Source organism: Trachurus trachurus (assembly GCF_905171665.1).
Source record: "Trachurus trachurus genome assembly, contig: scaffold_125_arrow_ctg1, whole genome shotgun sequence".
Lineage (NCBI taxonomy): Eukaryota > Metazoa > Chordata > Actinopteri > Carangiformes > Carangidae > Trachurus > Trachurus trachurus.
The window spans coordinates 54,298-77,328 of NW_028155239.1; the positions used below are offsets into that span (position 1 = coordinate 54,298).

A 23,031-nucleotide genomic window follows, 5' to 3' on the forward strand; every position below is an offset into this window, starting at 1 on the left:
TATTTTTAGAACGGCGGAGCAGAGCCGTGAGCTGCTCAGAGCTACGCTACGGAGGCTCATGGGATTTCTTGGTTTCCTTCATCAAATACACAATCCAACAACTCCACAACGCTCTGGTGGACAAGTTGTGACCTGCACATTCACCACGCTATGAGATAATAACACAACGTTACCAGACAGAGTTGTTTTAGAGGGAAATTCATGCAAAACCACTGATGCACGTTGCCGTCGGGGACAGATTTTCAGCAAGCAGTCTCTGAATTTACCTCTAAAACAACTCTGTCTGGTAACGTTGTGTTATTATCTCATAGCGTGGTGAATGTGCAGGTCACAACTTGTCCACCAGAGCGTTGTGGAGTTGTTGGATTGTGTATTTGATGAGTTTGATGAGGGAAACCAAGAAATCCCATAATGAGCCTCCGTAGCGTAGCTCTGAGCAGCTCACAGCTCTGCTCCACCGTTCTAAAAATAGCTTGCACCGACAATTAAAGGTAACAAACCTGCTGCTATGACTATAGGGATTATGGACAATGGGCCAATTTGCCAAAATGTTTAACTATCCCTTTAACATGTTTCTGGAATAATTCCCGTCGTAGTGTTTTGGTAACAGACGTTGTGTTTTTCTTTTCTTTCTAGTGTTTTCATTGTCTTGTTTCTGAAAAGATGACAAGTCTCTGAACCACCACGCCCACGTGTCGACCACACCCACTCGACGTTTTTAAAAACAAAAACAAAAACAAAAAAGTGACTTGTCTTTGCTACTGAGGACACGCTGATGATGTCATCACTTCTTCTTGATGGCGGCGAGGTCTCGCTGCAGCTCCAAGAACTTGGGTCGCTCCTCGGGGTTGTACTGCCAGCAGCGCTGCATCACTTTGTACACGTCGTCAGGGCAACGCTGCGGGCACGCCATCCTGTAACCTAGCAACCGGGAGAGAAAAGGCGGCAGATTTTCACCGATACAGTAAAAGAACGAGTGGAGATCAGGAAGTCAGGTATCGTCTTTTGAGATGATGATTATTAAAGGGACATTGTGTAGGAATTACTCCCATCTAGCGTTGTGGTTGTATATCGCAAGCAACTCAATCGTATTTTTCATGCTGCATTCACGTGAAATTGGGCAGACGGCAGGCGGACGACAGCCGCTGCAGGTAACGGCATAAACAAGCCTCTATGTAAACAAGTGGTCCGTCAGCACGAGGCAAAACAATACACGTGACAATATGTTGTCATGGCGATGTTGTATTGTTTATACCTGACCGACGTTTTACCGTCTTTCTCTCGACTTCTGTGACTAAAACGACATCTGGTTTGTTACCGACGGCCGTCTGCCCGACTGCAGGTGAATGCAGCATCAGTGTAACGCTCCATTCCTCCTCACTGCGTTACCGCGGTGACTGAGCCGACAGCTCCGGTGTCTCCGCTGAGTTTCCGTGGTTTCCTACCGTCACGCTGCCACTGAACGTAAAAACATGGCGACACCACATGGCAGCAGCACCGAGCTTTAGGGCTGGGACGATATGCTTTTCTCCCGATTCTTCTACGATTTTTTGGATGGCGATTCGATTTAAATTGCGATTCTCTCGATTTTTTGTCTGCATTTTTAACATTTATCTGCACACAAATACTGTAGGAGCCTATAAATGAACATACTCCATTATAAAGTGAACTTAAACCCTTTTCAAAACCTGTACTCTCTGTGTGTAAAAAAGGTTAACAAATGCACATTGCGCAATATTTTAAAAAATTCAAAAAAAAAAAAAAGCGTTTTAAAAATCGTCAAAAAAGATATTGCGATATTTATGTGAATCGATTTTTTCTCCCATCCCTACCGAGCTTACCCGCTCCATGTAGATATGAATGATATGAACGGCTTATTCAGAGCTTACCAGAACACTTCAGTTTGTTGATGGTAACTGATTAATGAAAAACAGACTTTTGAACCAAATAATCGATTTTCGTGAATAGATAACAGGAGAAGTTACACAATGTCCCTTTAATACACTCTTTTTTGTTATTTTTATTGTTTTGTTTGTATGTTTTGCTTTTATTCTCAACGTGTTCAATAAATGCGATTGATTGATTGATTCTGCGTCTCTACCTTTCTCCACCTGCTCTCGGGCCTGCTGATTGGTCATCCCCGGGTACGGACACACCCCCAGGCTGAAGGTTTCCCACAGCAGGATGCCGTAGCTCCACACGTCGCTCTCCGAGCTGTAGCGACCTGAAGCGGCAGCCAATCACAGAGCAGAAGACGTGATGAGTGAGTTAACTCTCTCTCTCATATCGTTTAAAACCAAGTGTGTTACCGTAAGGCAAGGCAAGGCAAGGCATCTTTATTTATATAGCGCATTTCATACCAAGGCAACTCAATGTGCTTTACATAAAGACAAAACATTAAAAAAAGAAGCATAAGACAGAATAAAAACAAACAAAACACTAAAAACAGAGTTAAAAGCAAGAGCAAATAAAAGTAAAAGAAAAAAAAATAGATAAGTTTAAAGTTCTCAGCTATAAGCATGTGAAAAGAGAAATGTTTTTAACCTGGATTTAAAAGTGCTTACAGTTGGGGCTGATCTCAGTTCTGCTGGTAGTTTGTTCCAGTTGTGAGCAGCATAACAGCTAAATGCTGCTTCACCATGTCTGGTTTGAACTCTGTGCTCTCAGAGCTCTACTGGGTTTATACTCTACTAACATGTCATTCATGTATTCTGGACCTAAACCATTCAGTGATTTGTAAACCAGAAGCAGAACTTTAAAATCTATTCTGTAGCTGACTGGGAGCCAGTGTAAGGTCTTAAGAACCGGGGTGATGTGATCTGATCTCTTTGTTCTGGTTAAAACTCGAGCTGCAGCGTTCTGAATGAGCTGCAGCTGTTTGATACTTTTTTGGGGGAGACCAGTCAGAAGACCGTTACAGTAGTCAAGTCTACTGGAGATAAAAGCATGAATCAGCTTCTCCTGATCAGTTTGGGACATAAACCGTAGTTACCATAGTTGAGGGCCTCGGGCGCCGTCCATTTGATGGGGATCTGTTTGAGTCCAGACGAAGAGTAAACTCCGTCGTCCTCCTGACGACTCATCCCGAAGTCGCTGATCTTCAACACGCTGCCCTCGCCGACCAGACAGTTCCTCGCCGCCAAGTCCCTGAGACGGACACGGAGACAGGTGAGGACGGAGGAGACAGGTGAGGACAGAGGAGACAGGTGAGGACAGAGGAGACAGGTGAGGACAGAGGAGACAGGTGAGGACGGAGGAGACAGGTGAGGACAGAGGAGACAGGTGAGGACGGAGGAGACAGAGGAGACAGGTGAGGACAGGTGGTTACTAGGCTCGTCACGATACCAGATTTCAGTAGTCGATTAGCTGCCCTGGCTAACACCAGACCTCATATCTCAATGTAGACTGAGATTCGGTCTTGGAAACACCCGTTCATTTTTTTCTATTTGAAGCGTCCAGAGCTGTTTATTGGGCGCTACGAATGTCTATCAGATGCGTCTGTACGTAGCTTATAGCCAATCGTATCAATCATACCTGATGACGTATTTAGTAGGGCTGACCCAAAAAGATCGAAGCTTCGAAGCTTTGTTCGTTGCCATGGTAATCGATCATGAAGTCCGTGATCAATTGTTTTTTTTTTCTTCCTTTTTTCCTTTTTGACACCGGTTTTCATCGGCAATTGTTACATTAAAATGAGTAGGCGACTTGGCATCCTGGAAACCTGCCTGATTTTGGAGACATGCAGTGTTTGTTTGCCATTTCTTTCATTATTTCCGCTACTAAAATCGCACGCAAGGCAGCGTGGGTTATAGCCAGGCTAACCAATACCAGTAAATTTCCACAATACTTGATATTAATCGATACCACAATTAAAAAAAAAAAAAAAAAAAAAAACAGAACCCATGTGCTCCTAAATTCATTAGGCTACTTTGACAGTTTCACATCAGACTTTCTTGTATTTAGCTTCAACAACTTCTCACACTGCACAGAATTTATAAAGCAGCCGCAACGTGAAGTAAGAACAGAGTTAAAATGGTAAATATGGCTCAACACAAACAGCAAGTCACGGAGTCGTTCGTTACTTTTATCCTTCAAGTCGTTCAACAACACAACTGTTGTTCTGATTCATTCACTTTCAGGCTGCTTCCACACAAACTGCTGCAAAAATGACACATTGTTTAATTTTTCAGCTCGTACGTTTCGTGTTTACACACATTTGTTTTTTTACTCTGGTCGAAACCATCATGGATTTGTAATGCCGCACCACTGTCAAGAGAGTAGGGACGTCACGATTACTTGTTTTCACAATTAATCGTGGTATTAAACGCCACAATTATTTAATCGTAAAGATTCCTAAATACCGTTACTTTCACAAAAATGTTATGTTGGAACCATATCGGCAGATGTGTGCAAAAATAAAGGTAAATGCACAGATACTGGTCCATTTAACTAAGATAATATTGAATTGGTAGGAATTTAAATGTTAGTGTGTCATTTTTAATTAAAAAAAAAGCAAAACAAAACAAAAAACGATTAAAATAAACGCAAACATTTGGTATAAACGCAAACATTTGGTATAGATGACAATTCATGACCTGAATATTTCACACATTTCCTCTGGGGATTAATAATTGGTCATATATTAATAGATACTTGAAATATTTTGTGTAAACAATGAGTAATATAGTTATATTTTGACTATATTTTATTTTACACATTCATAGTGTTGTGAAATTAATTAATGCATAATAATCGTGATAATCGTAACACCGTGACTATTTCTCTGACAATAATCGTACCAAGAAAATTTATAATCGTGACATCCCTAGCAGATACCAATGTATTTTTTGCATATCGGCATCGACTTGGTACCAAAGTATCGGTTCTCGTGACAACACTAGAGCTGAGGACAGGTGAGGACGGGTGAGGACAGGTGAGGACAGGTGAGGACGGAGGGACGTACCTGTGTATACAGTTCTTGCTCTCCAGATACGCCATCCCAGCAGCAGCGTCGACTGAAAACCGAACGAGCTGCTTCGTCTTCAACTCGTCCTTCTTCTTCCTCAGGAACGACAGGAAGTCTCCACCTACATACACACACACACACACACACACACACACACACACAGACACACACAGGGTCAGACACACACACACACACACACACACCTGTTGCACCAGGTGAGACAGAAGCTCCACCCACCAGGAACCAGCTCCATGACGATGTAGATCGGCTGTCGCTGCGTACAAACACCGATCAGCTTCACGATGTTCGGATGGTCGTACTGCTTCAGGATCCTGCAGCCAATCACAGACAAGCAGCGTCAGACACCGGCCAATCACAGAACTGCTTCACATATTCAGACAAATAAAAAGAGGATAAAGTGTATCTTGTCCTGGGCCCAGTTGTTCAAAAGTTTAATCTGATCAGATTTTGGATTATTATTATTGATTGGATCAAATCTTGAAAATTCCGATTCTGAGATCAGATTAGGTTTAGGTTTAATCTGTTTTAATCTGGATCAAACCCTCAGTTTGTGTTATTTAAAACTTTTTAGTAGGATCAGGAAAACTTTGATCCAAAAAAATCTGGATTATTCTGATCCCAGCAATTTAAATTAAATTCAAACTGGTCAAATAAACAGTATTTATAATGTAGTATATATATATAAACATTTATTGATTTATATTTTGCACCTGATTTTTAAACCATTACAGTGATTAATAAATAAATAAAGTTAACTTGTGATTATTCCACAATTGAACTTTTCCCAAACTACTTTGAATTTGAAACACATGGGGAAATATTCACAATGTATTTGACTTTGTACTGAATATTTGCTTTTTTTATTATTATTTAAACAGCCAGACCAGATAAGATCAGGTCTGGCTGTTTAAAAGACATTAGGTGCGTTTCCATCAGCTGTTTAGATGCGCATCGAGATGTATCGCATCGGAAAATGATGATGGAAACGCCGTGATTCGCATTAAAATCCCCTGATTCGCACAAAATGAAATACGCTCGCTATGGCCGGGTTTTGGTTGATTCGAATGGGATGGAAACAGCTGTATGCGAATCAAGTGTGACGTAGCGCACTTTCACCCCATCTGCTCCCGTGTTACAGTTCACTCACAAGACAACATCAGGGTTTCACACATGTAATTAATTGTGGCGCATCGCCACGGCAAAATAAAAGCCCCCACACACCTTCATATGTGATTACTGCACAGTTCTTCATAGTTCCTCCTCAGTAAAAACCAAACTTATTATATCAACCAGCGAATCCAGCGTTTATCATTAATAAAGTCTGGGGCGGCGCAACTCTCTCTCTCTCTCTCTCTCTCTCTCTCTCTCTCTCTCTCTCTCTCTCTCTCTCTCTCTCTCTCTCTCACACACACACACAGGTCGCGTTATGACAGTAATAAACATATGCGCTAAATCGCGCTAATGTGTTCAAATCAGACCGTCCGGCCGGGGGGGGTGCAAAGTCCGTAGATGGAAACACACACGATTCGAATTTCTTTTAATGCGCATTGCCCAGTAATTCGAATCACTTTGGATGGAAACATGGCTAGTGAAGAAACAACAAACAGCACAGAAATCTACACATACTATACCCATTTTCAAATAAACACACATTGAGTGGCTCCATGCTGCTGTTCTACCTGTTGTTTACATGTTCAGTCTGATACACAGTAGGTGCGTTTCCATCAGCTGTTTAGATGCGCATCGAGATGTATCGCATCGGAAAATGATGATGGAAACGCAGTGATTTGCATTAAAATCCCCTGATTCGCACAAACTGAAATACGCTCGCTATGGCCAGGTTTTGGTTGATTCGAATGGGATGGAAACAGCTGTATGCGAATCAAGTGTGACGTAGCGCACTTTCACCCCATCTGCTCCTGTGTTTGCAGTTCACTCACAAGACAACATCAGGGTTTCCGCTGTCACACAACAATTAATTAATTGTGGCACCGCCACGGCAAAATAAAAGCCCCCACACACCTTCATAATGATGTTACTGCACTTCTTCATAGTTCCTCCTCAGTAAAAACGAAACGCCTATCAACCAGCGCATCCAGCGTTTATCATTAATAAAGTCTGTGGCAGCCGCGACTCTCTCTCTCTCTCTCTCTCACACACACACACACACACACACACGGACAGGTCGCGTTATGAAGGTAATAAACATATGCGCTAAATCGCGCTAATGTGTTCAAATCAGACCGTCAATCCGCCCGGGGGGGGGGGGGGGGGGGGGGGGGTGCAAAGTAGGCCCGTTTGAAACTAATCGGTAATCGGCCAAAACTCTGCGATTGTCGCCGATATTTTCAGGAATAAAATGCAGGGAATAAAACTTGCTTTTACTTTGAAAAGATTCCCCCGCACCGGCGCCGACCTCATGACAAACTCCATCCACTACCACCTCAGTCACAGCACACAGCAGAGTGACTGATCTGTCTCAAAACCAGTGTTGCCACTGGCTTTCTGTTTCCCTTTTTTTTTTTTTTTTTTTTTTTTTTACCGCGGTCGGGTTATGAATTAATTAATTAATGCTCGTCTCCGGCCGTGTTGGGTCCGAGATTCAACAAGCCGGTCGGGGTCGGGTTTTACCGTTATATACCGCCACGGCAGTATGCTCATTCATCACCAATAAACACAGTAGATGAGGGAGGGAGTGACTGAGCTGAGGCTGTGTGAAGGGTGGGGGGGTCCGCGGCGTGGAGCGGTGCGGGACTCTGACTGCAGTGGGGACTATCATGTCTCTGCTCCGTGACACTGCTCTGAGACTGACCGCCGGTGAGCGCTTTGACACGGTGCCGGGCACGGCAGCAACCGCTGATCGCTTTTGATTGAAAAGAGAGAGAGAGAGAGAGAGAGAGAGAGAGACGCCGTGCCGTGTAAAAAAAACAACAAAAAAGTATCACGTGTCATGACTTCCTGTATTTGGCCCTTCAAAATAAAAGCCCATATTGATTTTGACTTCATTTTGACAAGACAGGGCTTCAAATGTTTTTTTTTTTTCATGCAACCAATCGACCAATGAAATTTTAGTCGGCTAATGATTTTTTGGTCGACCAGGCAGCCCTAATTTATATATTATATAATATATATAGATAATTTATTATAGTAATACAATTTTAAAACTTAATTAAAAAAATAATAATAATCGGCCGATTAATCGGTTATCGGGTTTTTTTCCCCCTAATAATCGTAATCGGCATCGGCCCCAAAAAATCCATATCGGTCGGGCCCTAGTGCAAAGTCCGTAGATGGAAACACACATGATTCGAATTTCTTTTAATGCGCATTTCCCAGTAATTCGAATCACTTTGGATGGAAACATGGCTAGTTACATTTAAAACACTCGTTATCCGGATTTGGAAATCTTGAAACGTTTGTATCTGGATCAGATGGATCCAGATACAAACTTTGCTTTGAACAACTGGAATAAAAGTGATCGTTTTGATCCAGATTAAACCTTTTTGAACACCTGGGCCCTGGAAATAGTATTTATCATCATTATTATTATTATAATTAATAATAATAATAAGGAGTTATATATAGATGTGTGTTGTGGTGCTGACCTGGCCTCAGACAGGAAGCGGATCTTCAGTTCTGGAGGTAAATCTTCTTTACACGTTTTCACTGCGACCGGCGTCTTGTCGCGCTGCAGCGTCCCCTTGAACACTTCACCAAAGTTACCCTGGTAACCGGCGAACAGCAGGGCATGATGGGACATGACGGGCCGTTAGTTACTATGGCAGCTGACAGGTGTGTGTGTGTGTGTAGGTGTGTGTAGGTGTGTGTGTGTGTGGTCACCTTTCCCAGCAGGTCTCCCAGAGCAACGTCCTCGTGGTTCAGGATCCACTTTTTGTCCTGGACACAGGAAGTGACATCACAGTGACATCATTAAGTGCATGAACTGACTTTATTATTTATTTGATTTTGCTTTATTCTTTTTCATTTAATTATTCATCTATGTATTTATTTTTTTTGTTTAGCTTTTTATTTCTATATTAGCTTTTGGATCGTTTACAGTTTTTTCCAGCTCATTAGTATTACTGTGTTTGATATAAATAAAAGGAAAACATTTTAAAAAAGAGTGAGTGGTTGCCTTGACGACGGGGGTTTGCAGCACGACTCCAGACTTCTTGGTGATGACCTGTTTGGTGGAGAAGTGATGCTCGATGAGCTGAGGGATGGTGGAGAAGCCGGTGCCTTCGAACCGATACTGACTCTACCAGAGAGAGAGAGAAGGAGAGAGAGAGAAGGAGAGAGAGAGAGAGAGAGAGATGAGACTGTCACTTATTCATCTGTTTATTCTTATTAATATTATTTTATTGTTATATGCTTTGGCAATGTAAGCACTGTCTTGTCTTGTCATGCCAATAAAGCTATTTAAATTGAAAATTGAAAAATTTTGAGAGGAGAGAAGGAGAGAGAAAGGGAGAGAGAGAAAGAAAATAAAAAGGCAATATTGTACTGACAGTCATGCCAATAAAGGAATAAAGAAAGGGAGAGACGGGGACAGAGAGAGGGGGGGAAAGAGAGTAAGAGGAGACAGAGCGAGAGAGAGGGAGAGAAAGAGAAAGGTGAGAGAAAGAGAGGAGAGAGAAGGAGGTGGAAAGAGAAAGCGGGAGGAGAGAGAAAGAGAGGAGGGAGAAACAGAAAGAGAGACAGAGAGGAGAGAGGGGGGAGAAAGAGAAAGGTGAGATGGAAAAAGAAAGATGGAGCAGAGAGAAAGAGAGGTGGAAGAAACAGAGTGAGAGAAAGACAGTGAGAGGCGAGAGAGAGAAAGAGAGGAGAGGGGGAGAAAGAGAAAGATGAGAGAGGGAAAGAAAGAGCGAAAACAGAGTCAGAGAGAGAAAGAGGGTGAGAGGAGAGAGAGAGAGGAGAGATGGAAAGAGAAAGAGGGAGGAGAGATGGGAGAGAGAGGGAGAGAGAGGGACAGAGAGAGAGTAAGAGAGGAGAGAGAGGGAAAGAAAGAAAGAGCGAAAACAGAGTCAGAGAGAGAAAGAGAGTGAGAGGAGAGCGAGAGAGGAGAGATGGAAAGAGAAAGAGGGAGGAGAGATGGGAGAGAAAGAGGGAGGAGAGATGGGAGAGAAAGGGAGAGAGAAACAGAGGATGGTGAGAGAGAGAGAAAAAGAGTGAGAGGAGAGAGAGAGAAGGAGAGAGAGAAACAGACGGAGAGAAAGGTGAGAAAGAGAGAGTAGAGAGAGGGGAGAGAAGGAGGGAGAAACAGAGAGAGAGAAAGAGGGAGGAGAGAGAGAAACAGAGGAGGGAGAAACAGAGAGAGAGAAAGAGGGAGGAGAGATGGGAGAGAGAGGGAGAGAGAGGGACAGAGAGAGAGAAAGAGAGGAGAGAGAGGGAAAGAAAGAGCGAAAACAGAGTCAGAGAGAGAAAGAGAGTGAGAGGAGAGCGAGAGAGGAGAGATGGAAAGAGAAAGAGGGAGGAGAGATGGGAGAGAAAGGGAGAGAGAAACAGAGTGAGAGGAGAGAGAGAGAAGGAGAGAGAGAGAGAAACAGACGGAGAGAAGGAGGGAGAAACAGAGAGAGAGAAAGAGGGAGGAGAGAGATAAACAGAGGAGGGAGAAACAGAGAGAGAGGGGGATGAGGAGAAGGGGGGTTGATTGACAGGCGTTGCCGCGGCGACGGTGACACGTACGTCAGCGAACTGGATGATGAAGTGTCGCCTCTGGTCGTCTGAAAACACCGACAGGACGTACTCGCCCGGTTTGCCGTGGCTCTCCCTCACCAGGAAGTCTCCCTGTTGCCGTAGCAACTCCTGAGCCTCGGTGCGTGGGATGGCGCCGTGATACCACTCCTGGTCCGCCAGGGGGCGCTCCGACGTCGGGATCACGTCGAAGAACTGCTGCAAGGTGGAGGAGGGGGGGGGGGGGGGGGGGGAGAACAAAGATTTCAATAAAACTTTACTGACAAGAGACAAACGAGAGAAACGACTGCAAGGCAACGAGGCGATAGACCCAACAGCAGAGGGTAAATACAGGAATCTTGAAGTTAATTTTAATACCTTTTTAAGACTTTTTTAAGACCTTCTCAATATTTTTCAATACCTCACCGCCACTTAGGGATGTCACGATTACAAATTTTCTTGGTACGATTATTGTCAGAGAAACAATCACGATGTTACGATTATCACGATTATTATGCACTAATTAATTTCACAACACTATGAATGTGTAAAATCAAATGTAGTCCAAATATAATTGCATTACTCATTGTTTACACAAAATATTTCAAGTATCTATTAATATATGACCAATTCTTAATCCCCAGGGGAAATGTTTGAAATATTCAGGTCATAAATTGTTATCTATACCAAATGTTTACGTTTATTTTAATCATTTTTTGTTTTATTTTGTGTTTTTACAAATGACACGCTAACATTTAAATTCTTACCGATTCAATGTTACGTTACGTTACGTTAAATGGACCAGTATCTGAGCATTCACCTTTATTTTTGCGCACATCTGCCGATACGGTTCATACATAATCTTTTTTGGAAAGTGGCGGTATTTAGGAATCTTTACGATTAATTAATTGTGGTGTTTAATACCGCGATTAATTGTGAAAACAAGTAATCGTGACATCCCTACCGCCACTTCAAGCTGTAACCATTTACATCAGTGATACTTCCAACTTAACAGTTTTAGTTTGTGATAAAGACTAATAGACCACTATGATACAACAGAATTCAAAATAGGCTGGAATAATAAATCAAAGGCAAAAAAAAACAAAACAACACATTGCATAAAATGAATAAATTCACACACTTTCACAATGTTTTTTAGGACTCAAACTCTTGGACAGCTAATTTAGAAAAAAATACCTTCAAAATGTAAGACTTCATAAAGTCGTGAAAAGACTTTTTAAGGGTCTTAATTTTCCCAAAATTGATTTATCACCTTTTAATACTTTTCAAGACCCCACGGATACCCTGAACAGTAACTGGTCTATACGTGCTTTATTTCAAGAAGAAGTTGTATCAGTTCCATATGTAGTCACTTATTGGAATAACTTAATAAACAACCTTGACTAGAAGAAGATCTGGAACTTACCAGCTAGATAGATATATGATAAATAATAAAATAAAAGTAGTATCCTTCAAAAATAATCCACAGAATTTACCCTTCTAAGGTCTTCTTTTCACAACGTTTTAAAAATGTCACCGATACAAGTTGCTCTTTTTGTTTGGGATGCCCTGAAGATGTCTTTCATTTGTTTTGGTCTTGCCCCTTTTCCACCAGTTTCTGGGTAGATGTCTGTAATTTGATTTCCCTTTCTATTGAGCCAGATTTTTTTCCTTTGTTTTGAAAATGTACTGTTTGGCTCCACTGTCTTTCCATTTACTTAAGTTAGATAATACTACATCATTAATCTTATTATCCTTTCATCCAAATGCCACATTCATAAATGTCGATACACAAATCAAAATCCTTTTTTTCTTACATTTAAGAACGAAGTCAAACAGGATATTAAAACTATTGAAAAATCTAATAACACAAAAGCTATCAAGACCTTGAACCTAATGTGCTCTCTACAACATCTCTTTATAATGCAATCTGTAAAAAAAATGCCTTTATGTGAGTATGTAACCCCCTGGCGGTAATCTTTGTTGCTGTGTTGAATTGTATTGTTTTGCACAATTCTTAATAAAAATAACATAATCAGCGTCTCACCGAGGAGGAGGAGCCTAACATGGCTTTAGGAGAGCGGATCATCCCGGCCAGAGAGTGACGCAGCGTGTCGAACCGAGAGCTCCTCTCCTTCTTATCCTGCACACACACACACACAAAATCCAGATGAGCTTTTATTTTGAAAATCCCCCAAATCACTGATCGATCAATAACTAATATTTACAGTGGAGCCGACGGAGCGGGCGTCGTCCTCGTAAGGCAGCGCGGGGGGAGGAGGCGGCGGAGGAGGCGAGGTGGCGGCGGCGGCCATCTTGGCGTCCAGCAGCGCCTTCTGGGAGGCGAGGCGAACCTCGGAGCTGCGCAGCGATTGGACGGCGTGACGCAGCTCGAGGAGAGAGAGTTTCTGACTGAGCAGCAGCACACAGCTGAGGGCGAGAGACATAGACTGAGACTGGGAAACAGAGGGAGAGAGGAGAGAGAGGGAGAGAAAGAAAGAAGAGGAAGAGTGAGAGAAAGAAAGAGAGACAGAAGAGGAAAAGGGAAAGAAAGAAAGAAAGAAAGAAAGAAAGAAAGAAAGAAAGAAAGAAAGAAAGAAAGAGGAGACAGAGAAAGAAGAGAAAGAAAGAAAGAAAGAGAAAGAAGAGGAAAAGGGAGAGAAAGAAAGAAAGAGGAGACAGAGAAAGAAGAGAAAGAAAGAGAAAGAAGAGGAAAAGGGAGAGAAAGAAAGAAAGAGGAGACAGAGAAAGAAGGGAAAGAAAGAGAAAGAAGAGGAAAAGGGAGAGGAAGAAAAAAAGAAAGAAAGTAAGAGAAAGAAGAGGAAAAGGGAAAGAAAGAAAGAAAGAAAGAAAGAAAGAAAGAAAGAGAAAGAAGAGGAAAAGGGAGAGAAAGAAAGAAAGAAAGAAAGAAAGAGGAGAAAGAGAAAGAAGAGGAAAAGGGAGAGAAAGAAAGAAAGAAAGAAAGAAAGAAAGAAAGAAAGAAAGAAAGAAAGAAAGAAAGAAAGAAAGAAGATGAAGTGGGAGAGAAAGAAAGAAAGAAAGAAAGAAAGAAAGAAAGAAAGAAAGAAAGAAAGAAAGAAAGAAAGAAAGAGGTAGAACAGACTCACTCGCTCCTCCTCTCTGCGTTCTGCTGACTCGTCTGGATCTTGGAGTCCAGGTCGTCGGCCAGCGCCTCCTTCGTCCTCAAATTCTGCTGAGTCAGCGACAGCTCCTCCGTTGCCGACGACAACCTGAAGGACAAGCGCACAGAAAGAGAGAGAGAGAGAGAGAGAGAGAAAGAGAGAGAGAGAGAGAGAGAGAGAAAGCACCTGTTGATTATCTGAACTCACCTGTGTAGTTTTAATTTGAAAGGACGGTGAAGGTGGCGACAGGAAGTGGAAGAGTCGACCCGGGACTCTGATGAAGTGAGTTTTATTTTCTTATAGTTTTAATCTATGAAGGGAAATGCTTTTATTGTGACAGGGTGAGTACAGGAAACGCTCTTACTGTGAAAGGGTGAGTACAGGAAATGCTCTTACTGTGAAAGGGTGACTACAGGAAATGCTTTTACTGTGAAAGGGTGACTACAGGAAATGCTTTTACTGTGAAAGGGTGACTACAGGAAATGCTTTTATTGTGACAGTGTGACTACAGGAAATGTTTTTTCCTGTGATGCTGAACTTGTAGGAGTTCTTGTAGTAGTAGTACATGTAGTAGTACTTACAGAATTACTTGTAGTAGTACTATAGTAGTCTCTGTAGTAGTACTCGTAGTAGTACTTGTAGTATCTGTCATAGTACTTGTAGTATCTGTCGTAGTACCTGTAGTACTTGTGCTGCAGTACTCACATGACCTGCAGGCTGTCGGCCGTCAGCGTGTTCCACAGGATCTCATTGGCCGGCAGGTTTTCCGTCTCCTCCAATAGAGACGTGTCGAACTCGACGCTCGGCTCGGGACTCTCTGGAGACCTGAGACACAGGTGAGACACGCCATGATGTCACACAGAGGGGAGCCAATAGGAGACAGGGAGACTGGACAGGTGCAGCTACTCACACAAACAATGTGTTTCACTGTAAAACTTCATTCAGAACCATAGACTGTAAAAATATGGACGTAGCGTCCGTGACGTCACCCATTGGTTTTGAGGAGTCGTTTTTGTGACTCAAATATGGCGGCCTGGACAGCGCCATGTTGGATTGGCCGGCCGAGAACCCGCCCACTGGCCTCGAAGCAGCTGTCCACGGAGCTGCTCGGACCTGTCACTCAACATTTTCGCGCCCTAATTGGCCAGAGTTTTAACCTAATAACAGTAAAACGGTAGAGTTAAAAAAAAATTCACCCCCCTCAGAGTGTGTGCGGGGGGAGAAACTATCGATTGAGACCAAAAAACGTGCTGACACCAGGCTTTTAACATGTTTATTGAGGATGTAAAGTCGGTGATTTTAACATGGGGGTCTATGGAGACATGCTGCTTTCTGACACCAGCCCCCAGAGGAAGCCGGGGGGATTGCAGTTTTTTGAACGCGGAAGTGAGCTTCACTTCTCAGACCAACAACTGCCCCCTTGGTTCAGACCCACAGCGGTCACTCTCTGTGTGGGCGGAGCCGGAGTGATAACCTCATTAATTATTCATGACTGATGTTATTCAATAGATTATATTTTGTACAGTTTAGCTTCATGAATAACCAGTCTGAGGTCTCGTCCACACGAAAACGGAGCTTCATCCAAAACGATCTTTTTCTTTTTTGAAATAAATCTCCGTGAACACGTCACCGTTTCAACAAATATCTGCGTCCATACGGAGCCACTGAAAACGACTCTCAACGCTGTCGTACGTCCACCATGTTGACTGGGAGTCGAGTGACGATCGGTGATTATTTATTTAACCAGGAAGTCCCATCGAGTATGAGATTTCTTTTACAAGAGATGGTGATGATTTAATGAACGAGATTCAGCCGTAGTGTCCGAGGGACCGACAGTAGTCGACCTGTACCGTCTAGCGGTGCGGCTCAGGTTACAGCAGGTTAGAGCGGCGGGCGGTATGACATCATCGTTACACAAAAGATCCGTTTTGGGCGTCTACACAAAAACGCTGGGGCTGCGTTTTCAGATTTTCCCACTCTGGGTAGCCTGACAAGCCAGACTATATCATTAACATGTCTAGTCTGGCAACGAGCGGTAGACCGCGGCTCAGTCCAGGGGGCGGGATGAAGGCTGTCTTTCAAACTGCCTCTGCACCAATAGGGTAGCGCTACGACCAATCAGAGCAAAGAGCAGGATGACGTCGGTAGATTAAACTTTTCCCATATCCCGTCGGCAAAACACCAAATACATCCTTCTTCTATGACTTCAGTGCAGTTTCTTGCTCAACTTTTAAAGAAAATGACAAGTTTAATTCTTTCAAAGTTGATGCCAACGCCGATTCAAACGATTCCTTTGCCAAAGCCATCTTGTCATGTTTTTCACCGTCGCAAGTATGTCGTCATGGCGTTAAGCCGCCCAACGACTCTCTAAACCAGGGGTCCCCAAACTTTTTCCAAAGAGGGCCAGATTTGGTGTGGTAAAAATGTGTGGGGGCCGGGTCGGCCGACCATTCAGCCTGACATCCTTTGAACCATTAACATTAAATGCAAATTAACTATTTAATAGAAAGAGAAAGTCACCAAGTTGGCAACTGACGTTACCTTGCGTTGTTCCTCACAGACTCACATGCTGCACTGTGTGTGTGGTAGCGGCCCCGCCTCCCCCCACAGAGACAAAGATCCTGGATGACTGACAAGAGGCTTCACTCCCTTCATTTAATTCTGCTATGGAACAAACGCGCCCAGGAGACCGAGTCACAGAGTGAAGCCTCTTGTCATTCAGCCTGTTTGGAGGCCAGAGACGAGGAAAACAAATAGGCATGCACATGGCGTGCTGGCGGGCCGCATATTATTGATTTTATGACAGAGGCTGCGGGCCGGTTGGAATTTGAACGTGGGCCGCATTTGGCCCGCGGGCCGTAGTTTGGGGACCACTGCTCTAAACAGATAGAGCGCTGTGATTGGTGAACACAAACGGTGTTCGAGACTCAAAAAGTTCCTACGACTCGTTTCTAGATACGGAGCAAATAGATTTGCTGCCGCGAGGGTGCAGCTAGATTTCTAGGCTACTCAAACACTCTGGGACCAGTTCCCAAAAAATACAGTTTTCTTCATAAAATCGGTATTTGTGTGGACGGACCCTACAGTCACAACGTTAAACGCCAGAACAGAGATCATGTGACAGGAAGTGTTGCCACGGCGACGGCGCCCTCTGACCTGTAGGCGTCGATGAAGTGCTGGTACTCGGCCAGAGGGTCGATCTGCTGAACGGCGGCGGAGATCTCCTGATGGATCCTGACGATCTCCTCGGAGAGCAGGCTGCTGATGTCACAGTACTCCTCCAGGATGCTGCGCCTACACACACACACACACACACACACACACACACACACAGATGATGACGATTATTATGCATTAATTAATTTCACGACACTATGAATGTGTAAAATCAAATACAGTCCAAATATAATTACATTACTCATTGTTTACACTAAATATTTCAAGTATCTATTAATATATGACCAATTATTAATCCTCAGGGGAAAAGTTTGAAATATTTCAGGTCATAAATTGTTATCTATACCAAATAAAACGTTTATTTTAATCGTTTTTTGTTTTGTTTTGGGTTTTTTTTTAAATACAAATGACACGCTAACATTTAAATTCCTACCAATTCAATGTTACGTTAGGTAAATGGACCAGTATCTGAGCATTCACCTTTGCTTTTATTTATTTTATTTTTATTTTAATGTTTATTTAACAGGGACGATACATACAACATTGCCACAAAGAATGAAAAATGCGATGCATACAAGACGTCAAGCTTCAGCTAATTTGCAGTCTTTGTCCCTGGTCAGGCTAAAGAAGGATAAAAGATACTGAATACCGTTACAATAAGTGCAATAATACAAATTCAGTGAATAATACAGTGAATAGATATCATGAATAAATAAACACAGCTACAAAATTTAGATTAAGAAATTGCACAGATTAAATACATTAAACATTAGTAAAATGCTGTATTGACAGTGACTTGAGAGAAGTTAATGTTCACATCTGCCGATACGGTTCCAACATCATCTTTTTTGGAAAGTAACAGTATTTAGAAATCTTTACGATTAATTAATTGTGGCGTTTAATACCACGATTAATTGTGAAAACCAGTAATCGTGACATCCCTACACTGTACACACACACACACACACTCAGGTGCGTGTCGGCGTGTCGTGTGACTCACAGTGCGAGCGTCATGTCCTCCTGCATCCTCTGCAGCGCGTCCAGCAGGGCGGGCGCGGCGTGGCGCCGGTGTTCGTCCTGCTGCGTCTGAGCGCCGCACACCGCCAACACGTACTGGTTGTGGAGGTTGTGGAGCTTCGCCGTCGCTTTGTCGTAGCGCTCGCGTGCTCGCTCCACCTCCCGGCCTGTGATTGGACGACCAGAGACGACTGAGTGTCAAAGCTGAACGGCAGCTTTTTTAAAGGGACAACGAGGAGTTTCTATTTGGTTATAAAAAAGTCTCACGTTAATGTGGATGAATCTACGCTACCACTTGTTAATGGGCCCATGTTCGGTAAATATATTGTTTTGTCTCTATCGTTATTTTGTTATTATTAGTGGTGGTGGAAATGCTGGGCGAGCTGACCAGCGTTTCCTTACTTTCGGTTTTGTGGCGAGTCATGAGAATAACCGTCGCCGTTTATGGTCGGAACTACGACGGTATGTGATCGTCTTTGAACCTCTGACTTTAATTATTGATGAATGAAAACATGAGTCTGTCTTGCGCCGGTCAAAGAATTTCACGGTGCGCGGAGGCTCATAAATGTAGTGTGAAAACGCTTCGCTTTTCCAAAACTCCTCGTTGTCCCTTTAAACATATATTTATTGGGGTTTTTTGTGTTCATACAACAACATCCCATAATTTAAACATCGTAAACATCTGGCAGTAATGAAGATAAAACAGGTTTGTGTGTGTGAGGAAGTTGGCGTCGCGACCTTTGACCAGAGCCTCTCTGTATTTCTCTTTGGTGTTGTTGGCGTCTCGGCTCAGCTGACGATACGTCGCCTTCAGCTTCTCCAGCTCGCTCCTGGTTACCTAGCAACGACAACAACGACAACGCAGCAACAGGTGACTCAGGGAAACAAAGCTTAACCTCGACTGGACGATAAAACGATCTCCATTTGGTCGATCGCTCGGCCAAAGATCCTCTATAACTAACAAGATGTCTCACTACGAGCTGCTTCAATGATATGAAACGTTACAGCTTCACTTCCTGTCTCCTAAAGTGGGCGTGGTCACTGCCCCCCCACCTCGGGTCGGGAACGTGTTGATAGAACAAATCGCCTTGTTGTTTACAACTACTTCCGGGTAGAAAACCAGCACGTAATTTGAATGAGATCAATAGTAACGAACGACAGTTTAGCTAGGCTATATCATGTTTTTCACGCCCTATCACCGTTTAGACAAATCTGAAATGATTGAAGAAACATTACTATTTCTGTGTGTGTGTTTTGTGTTGCTATGTGTTGTATTTATTCAGTTTGGGGGAATCACGGTGTCTAGAAAGCATCATGGCTGCAGCTGACAGGGACAGCTAACGACGGCAGCTAAGCGAACGGCGGTAGCAAAGCTAACATCAGGACGTCAGCTGTTAAAACCCTCCCGTTGTCGGACACGACATGAAACTACTCCAGTTAGCTCAGTCATGTTGTAACTCAGATATCTGCTGGAGAAATATTTTTTCATGGAGCGTTTATTGAGTCACTCAGTTATAAAAGTTAAACAGGTAGCTAACGGTTAGCCCTGCTAATCTATGATAACCATGACTAATTACAAAAACGTGCACACAGAAATAGTAATGTTTGTCCAATCATTGGTTTTATAAACTTTACAAACATCAGATTAGTCTAAACGGTGATATAGTGACATGAAAAATGAGATATATATAGCGAAACTCTAGTCTGTTCTCATGCTGGTTTTCTACCCCGAAGTAGCTGTAAACAACAAGGCGATTCCTTCCATAGAAGTTGTAGGTAAACAAAAGTGATCTATTTATATTTCCTTATGATAACATTAAATATTTACACAGCTAACAGTCATATTAAGCATGACGTACAGTCCAATATTCACTTCAGTGACTATGGGGCGAAAGAATCGACCATAATCTGAGCTCAGGTTCACTTCTCTTATTGTAGTCAATAGACTCAAGACCTGCTGAGAAACCCATGTGACACAGATACAGGAAACTGACTCGTAGTGGAGCGTCTTGGTTTCTAAACCGTCTTTGTTTCAACCTCAACCCCCCCCCCCCCCCACAACCCGCTTGATTTCCCATCATACCTTGTGGTTGTGGCTCTCCAGCTGCTGATGAAGACTCTGGTAGCTCTTCTTCACCTGCTGCTTGTCTCGGATCAGCGTGGCGAGGCGGTGCAGAGGTCCGGAGTTCAGCTCGTCGGCGTGAGACCTCATCACCCGACCCAACGCCTCCGTCTGCCGCACCACCTGAGACCAGGACTGAGACAGAGACCGGGACCGGGGTCAGATCAGACTGTGAGTGTGAGTCCAGAGCAGAGCGGAGCAGAGCGGGACAGGTGTGGACAGGTGAGTCTCACCTTGCTGACGGTGCTGACGTAGTCGGCGGCTTCTTGTTTCTCAGTCTGCTGAGTCATGCTGAGCAGCAGAGCGGCGTACTCCTTATCACTCTTAACCCGCAGAGTCATGAAACGCTTCACGGTCTCCAGCAGCTACAGGTCGACACACACACACACACACACACACAGGGTCAGTGATGTAAAGTCCCAACATCCCAGTGACGGTGGTGACTCTGACTCTGAACTGTTGAACTGTACCTTTAACTCCCAGTCCTGCAGCTTCAGTAACCCCTCATGTGAATTCCTCAGATCTCGACCAAACCCCATCTTGAATCACAGTCGCTCACTCACACTCACTCTCTCTCACTTACTCACTCACACACACTCACACACAATCACACAATAACACAATCACACTCAGACACACACACACACTAACGTCGAGGGCGAGCCGGGAATAATTGCATGGTCGTCTGTGAAGAGACAGAAGTTGTTTTAGATCTACAGTCCAGATTCAATCAGCAATAATGAATTATCACTGTCACATTTTTACCTCAGAATAAATTCAAACCGACAGTGTTGTAGTCAAGACCACCTAACCTGAGACCAAGTCCAAGACCAAGACCAAACCAACGCAAGACCATTTTCAAGACCATCACTGTATTCAGTACCAGTTCTGATAATAATCATGTGGCTGGATATTTACATTATTCCTCCTCAGCTAAAAAGAAAAGATGACTTTCTATAAAATCTAAACCATATTTAACGTAAACAAAGTTTGGATTGAGCAGAAAAACACAGCTCAGAACCTGCTGAAGTCTCCTCCCATTGTTGACACCAAGTTTTTCAGACGGTTACACAAGCAGATACTTGAGTAAAACAAGTTTAATTATCTTAAAGTTATTGAATAACATCACATAAACCCAAGTGAGCGAGTTAGAGAGACATGGTGGTGGTTTAAAAAAGAAGAAAAGATGTCACTGCAGCATTGGTCTTGACTGGTCTTGACCAAGACCACCTTGAAAATATGGTCTCAAGACCGGTATCGAGTACCAAACACTACAAACTAATCCAAAACTTCTCAACTGAACTGTTCAGAAATGAAACAAGGAAATGGGTCATTGGTTATTTAACTGTCATTAGCGTCAGTGATGATTAAATGTTTCACGTCACCGCCTGAGACCACCGGGTAAACACAGTTAGCATGATCACTGACACTGAACACTTTCTTTAAAAAAGAAAAGAAAAGGAAAAAAGGTAATAATAATAAACTACAACTTTAACACAAACCGCTTCATACAACTATTGAATCATAACTAAAACAAATCTGAATCTGTTCTCTCCATTTAACCCGTAAATCTCATCGTTTCACTTCATCTTCATCTTGTTTTTAACACTGAGAAGCTTCACATTCCGACAGCTGAAGCTAAGCTAAGCTAAGCTAAGGCTAGCGATCCAATGGGAAACTGAAGCTAACAGGCTAACGGGATAACTGTCTTTTAAAACAAAAAACTTTATCAACAACAACAGCTTTGACACAAACTAACGAATTCAACAGAGCGGCGTCAACTGCCACTGCTCTGCGCCGAGTTTCTGCCCGTTTCTCCGGGTAAATTCAGCAAGATGAAGATGAAGGAGAAGAAGGAGGAGGAGGAGGAGAGGGATAGAGGGAGAGTCGGGGAGGAGGAGGAGAAGGGGAGAGGGAGGGGGGGGGGCTCGCTGTTTTTCCACTTCTCCTCGGCCGTTTTCAGCCGCAGTAACGCACCGGGAAGCGGGGTTTTTCCTACGGCTGCCTCGCTGTCCGGTCACCGCGCTCTTCTGTCGTCCTCCGCCGGGAACATGTCGTCCTGCTCGGCCTGTAGTTTTCTCTGCTCGGCTCCCCCCCGGCTTCCCCTCCTGTTGTCCGGCCACAGAGCTAGGCGGCTAACGGCTAACAGGGAGGGGCTTCCGCGGGAAACGGAATGGGAGAGGGGGGAGGAGAAGAGGGGAGGAGGAGGAGGAGAGGGGAGGGAGAAGAAGAGGGAGGAAAAGAGGGGAGGAGGACTTTATTTAAACCAGAAACAAGCACAAACAATATTTTCGGGAATAATGAGGGGGAAAAAAAGAAAAAAAAAACATGGACAAAGCACACCTGGGATGTTACCGGGTGTTAGCAGATGTTACCTGCAGACAATACTGAGGGCTGGGAGCTTTAAAGGGATAGTTCAACATGTTTGGCAAGTTGGCCCATTCCCTATAGTTTTAGCAGTATAGGTTCGTTACCTTTAATTGTCGGTGCAAGCTGTTTTTTAGAACGGCGGAGCAGAGCCGCGAGCTGCTCAGAGCTACGCTACGGTCAGAGGCTAATGGGATTTCTGGGTTTCAAACTCATCAAACTCATCAAATACACAATCCAACAACTCCAAAACGCTCTGGTGGACAAGTTGTGACCTGCACATTCACCACGCTATGAGATAATAACAGAACGTTACCACACAGAGTTGTTTTAGAGGGAAATTCATGCAAAAGCGCTGATACGCGTTCCCGTCGGGGGCAGTTGTTCGGCAAGCAGTCTCTGCATTTACCTCGAAAACAACTCCGTCTCGTAATGTTACGTTATTATCTCATAGCGTGGTGAATGTGCAGGTCACAACTTGTCCACCAGAGCGTTTTGGAGTTGTTGGATTGTGTATTTGATGAATTTGATGAGGGAAACCAATAAATCCCATGAGCCTCCGTAGC

General features: G+C 43.5%; 1 protein-coding gene across 1 annotated transcript; it reads right to left on the bottom strand.

Annotated features, from left to right (window-relative positions):
* Positions 1-534: 534 nt before the first annotated feature.
* fer (fer (fps/fes related) tyrosine kinase) lies at positions 535-22,220 on the bottom strand. Its single transcript, XM_084001406.1, has 20 exons — positions 22,076-22,220; positions 20,569-20,783; positions 20,332-20,463; positions 20,060-20,233; positions 18,715-18,814; positions 17,960-18,143; positions 16,939-17,076; positions 14,488-14,607; positions 13,768-13,890; positions 12,889-13,090; positions 12,708-12,803; positions 10,673-10,879; positions 9,123-9,245; positions 8,828-8,884; positions 8,593-8,711; positions 5,204-5,298; positions 4,964-5,087; positions 2,993-3,147; positions 2,102-2,224; positions 535-921 (listed from the first exon to the last, which is right to left on the bottom strand). The coding sequence occupies exons 2-20, from the start codon at positions 20,635-20,637 to the stop codon at positions 785-787; spliced, it is 2,478 nt and encodes an 825-aa protein (XP_083857532.1). The 5' UTR covers positions 20,638-20,783; positions 22,076-22,220; the 3' UTR covers positions 535-784.
* Positions 22,221-23,031: the final 811 nt, after the last annotated feature.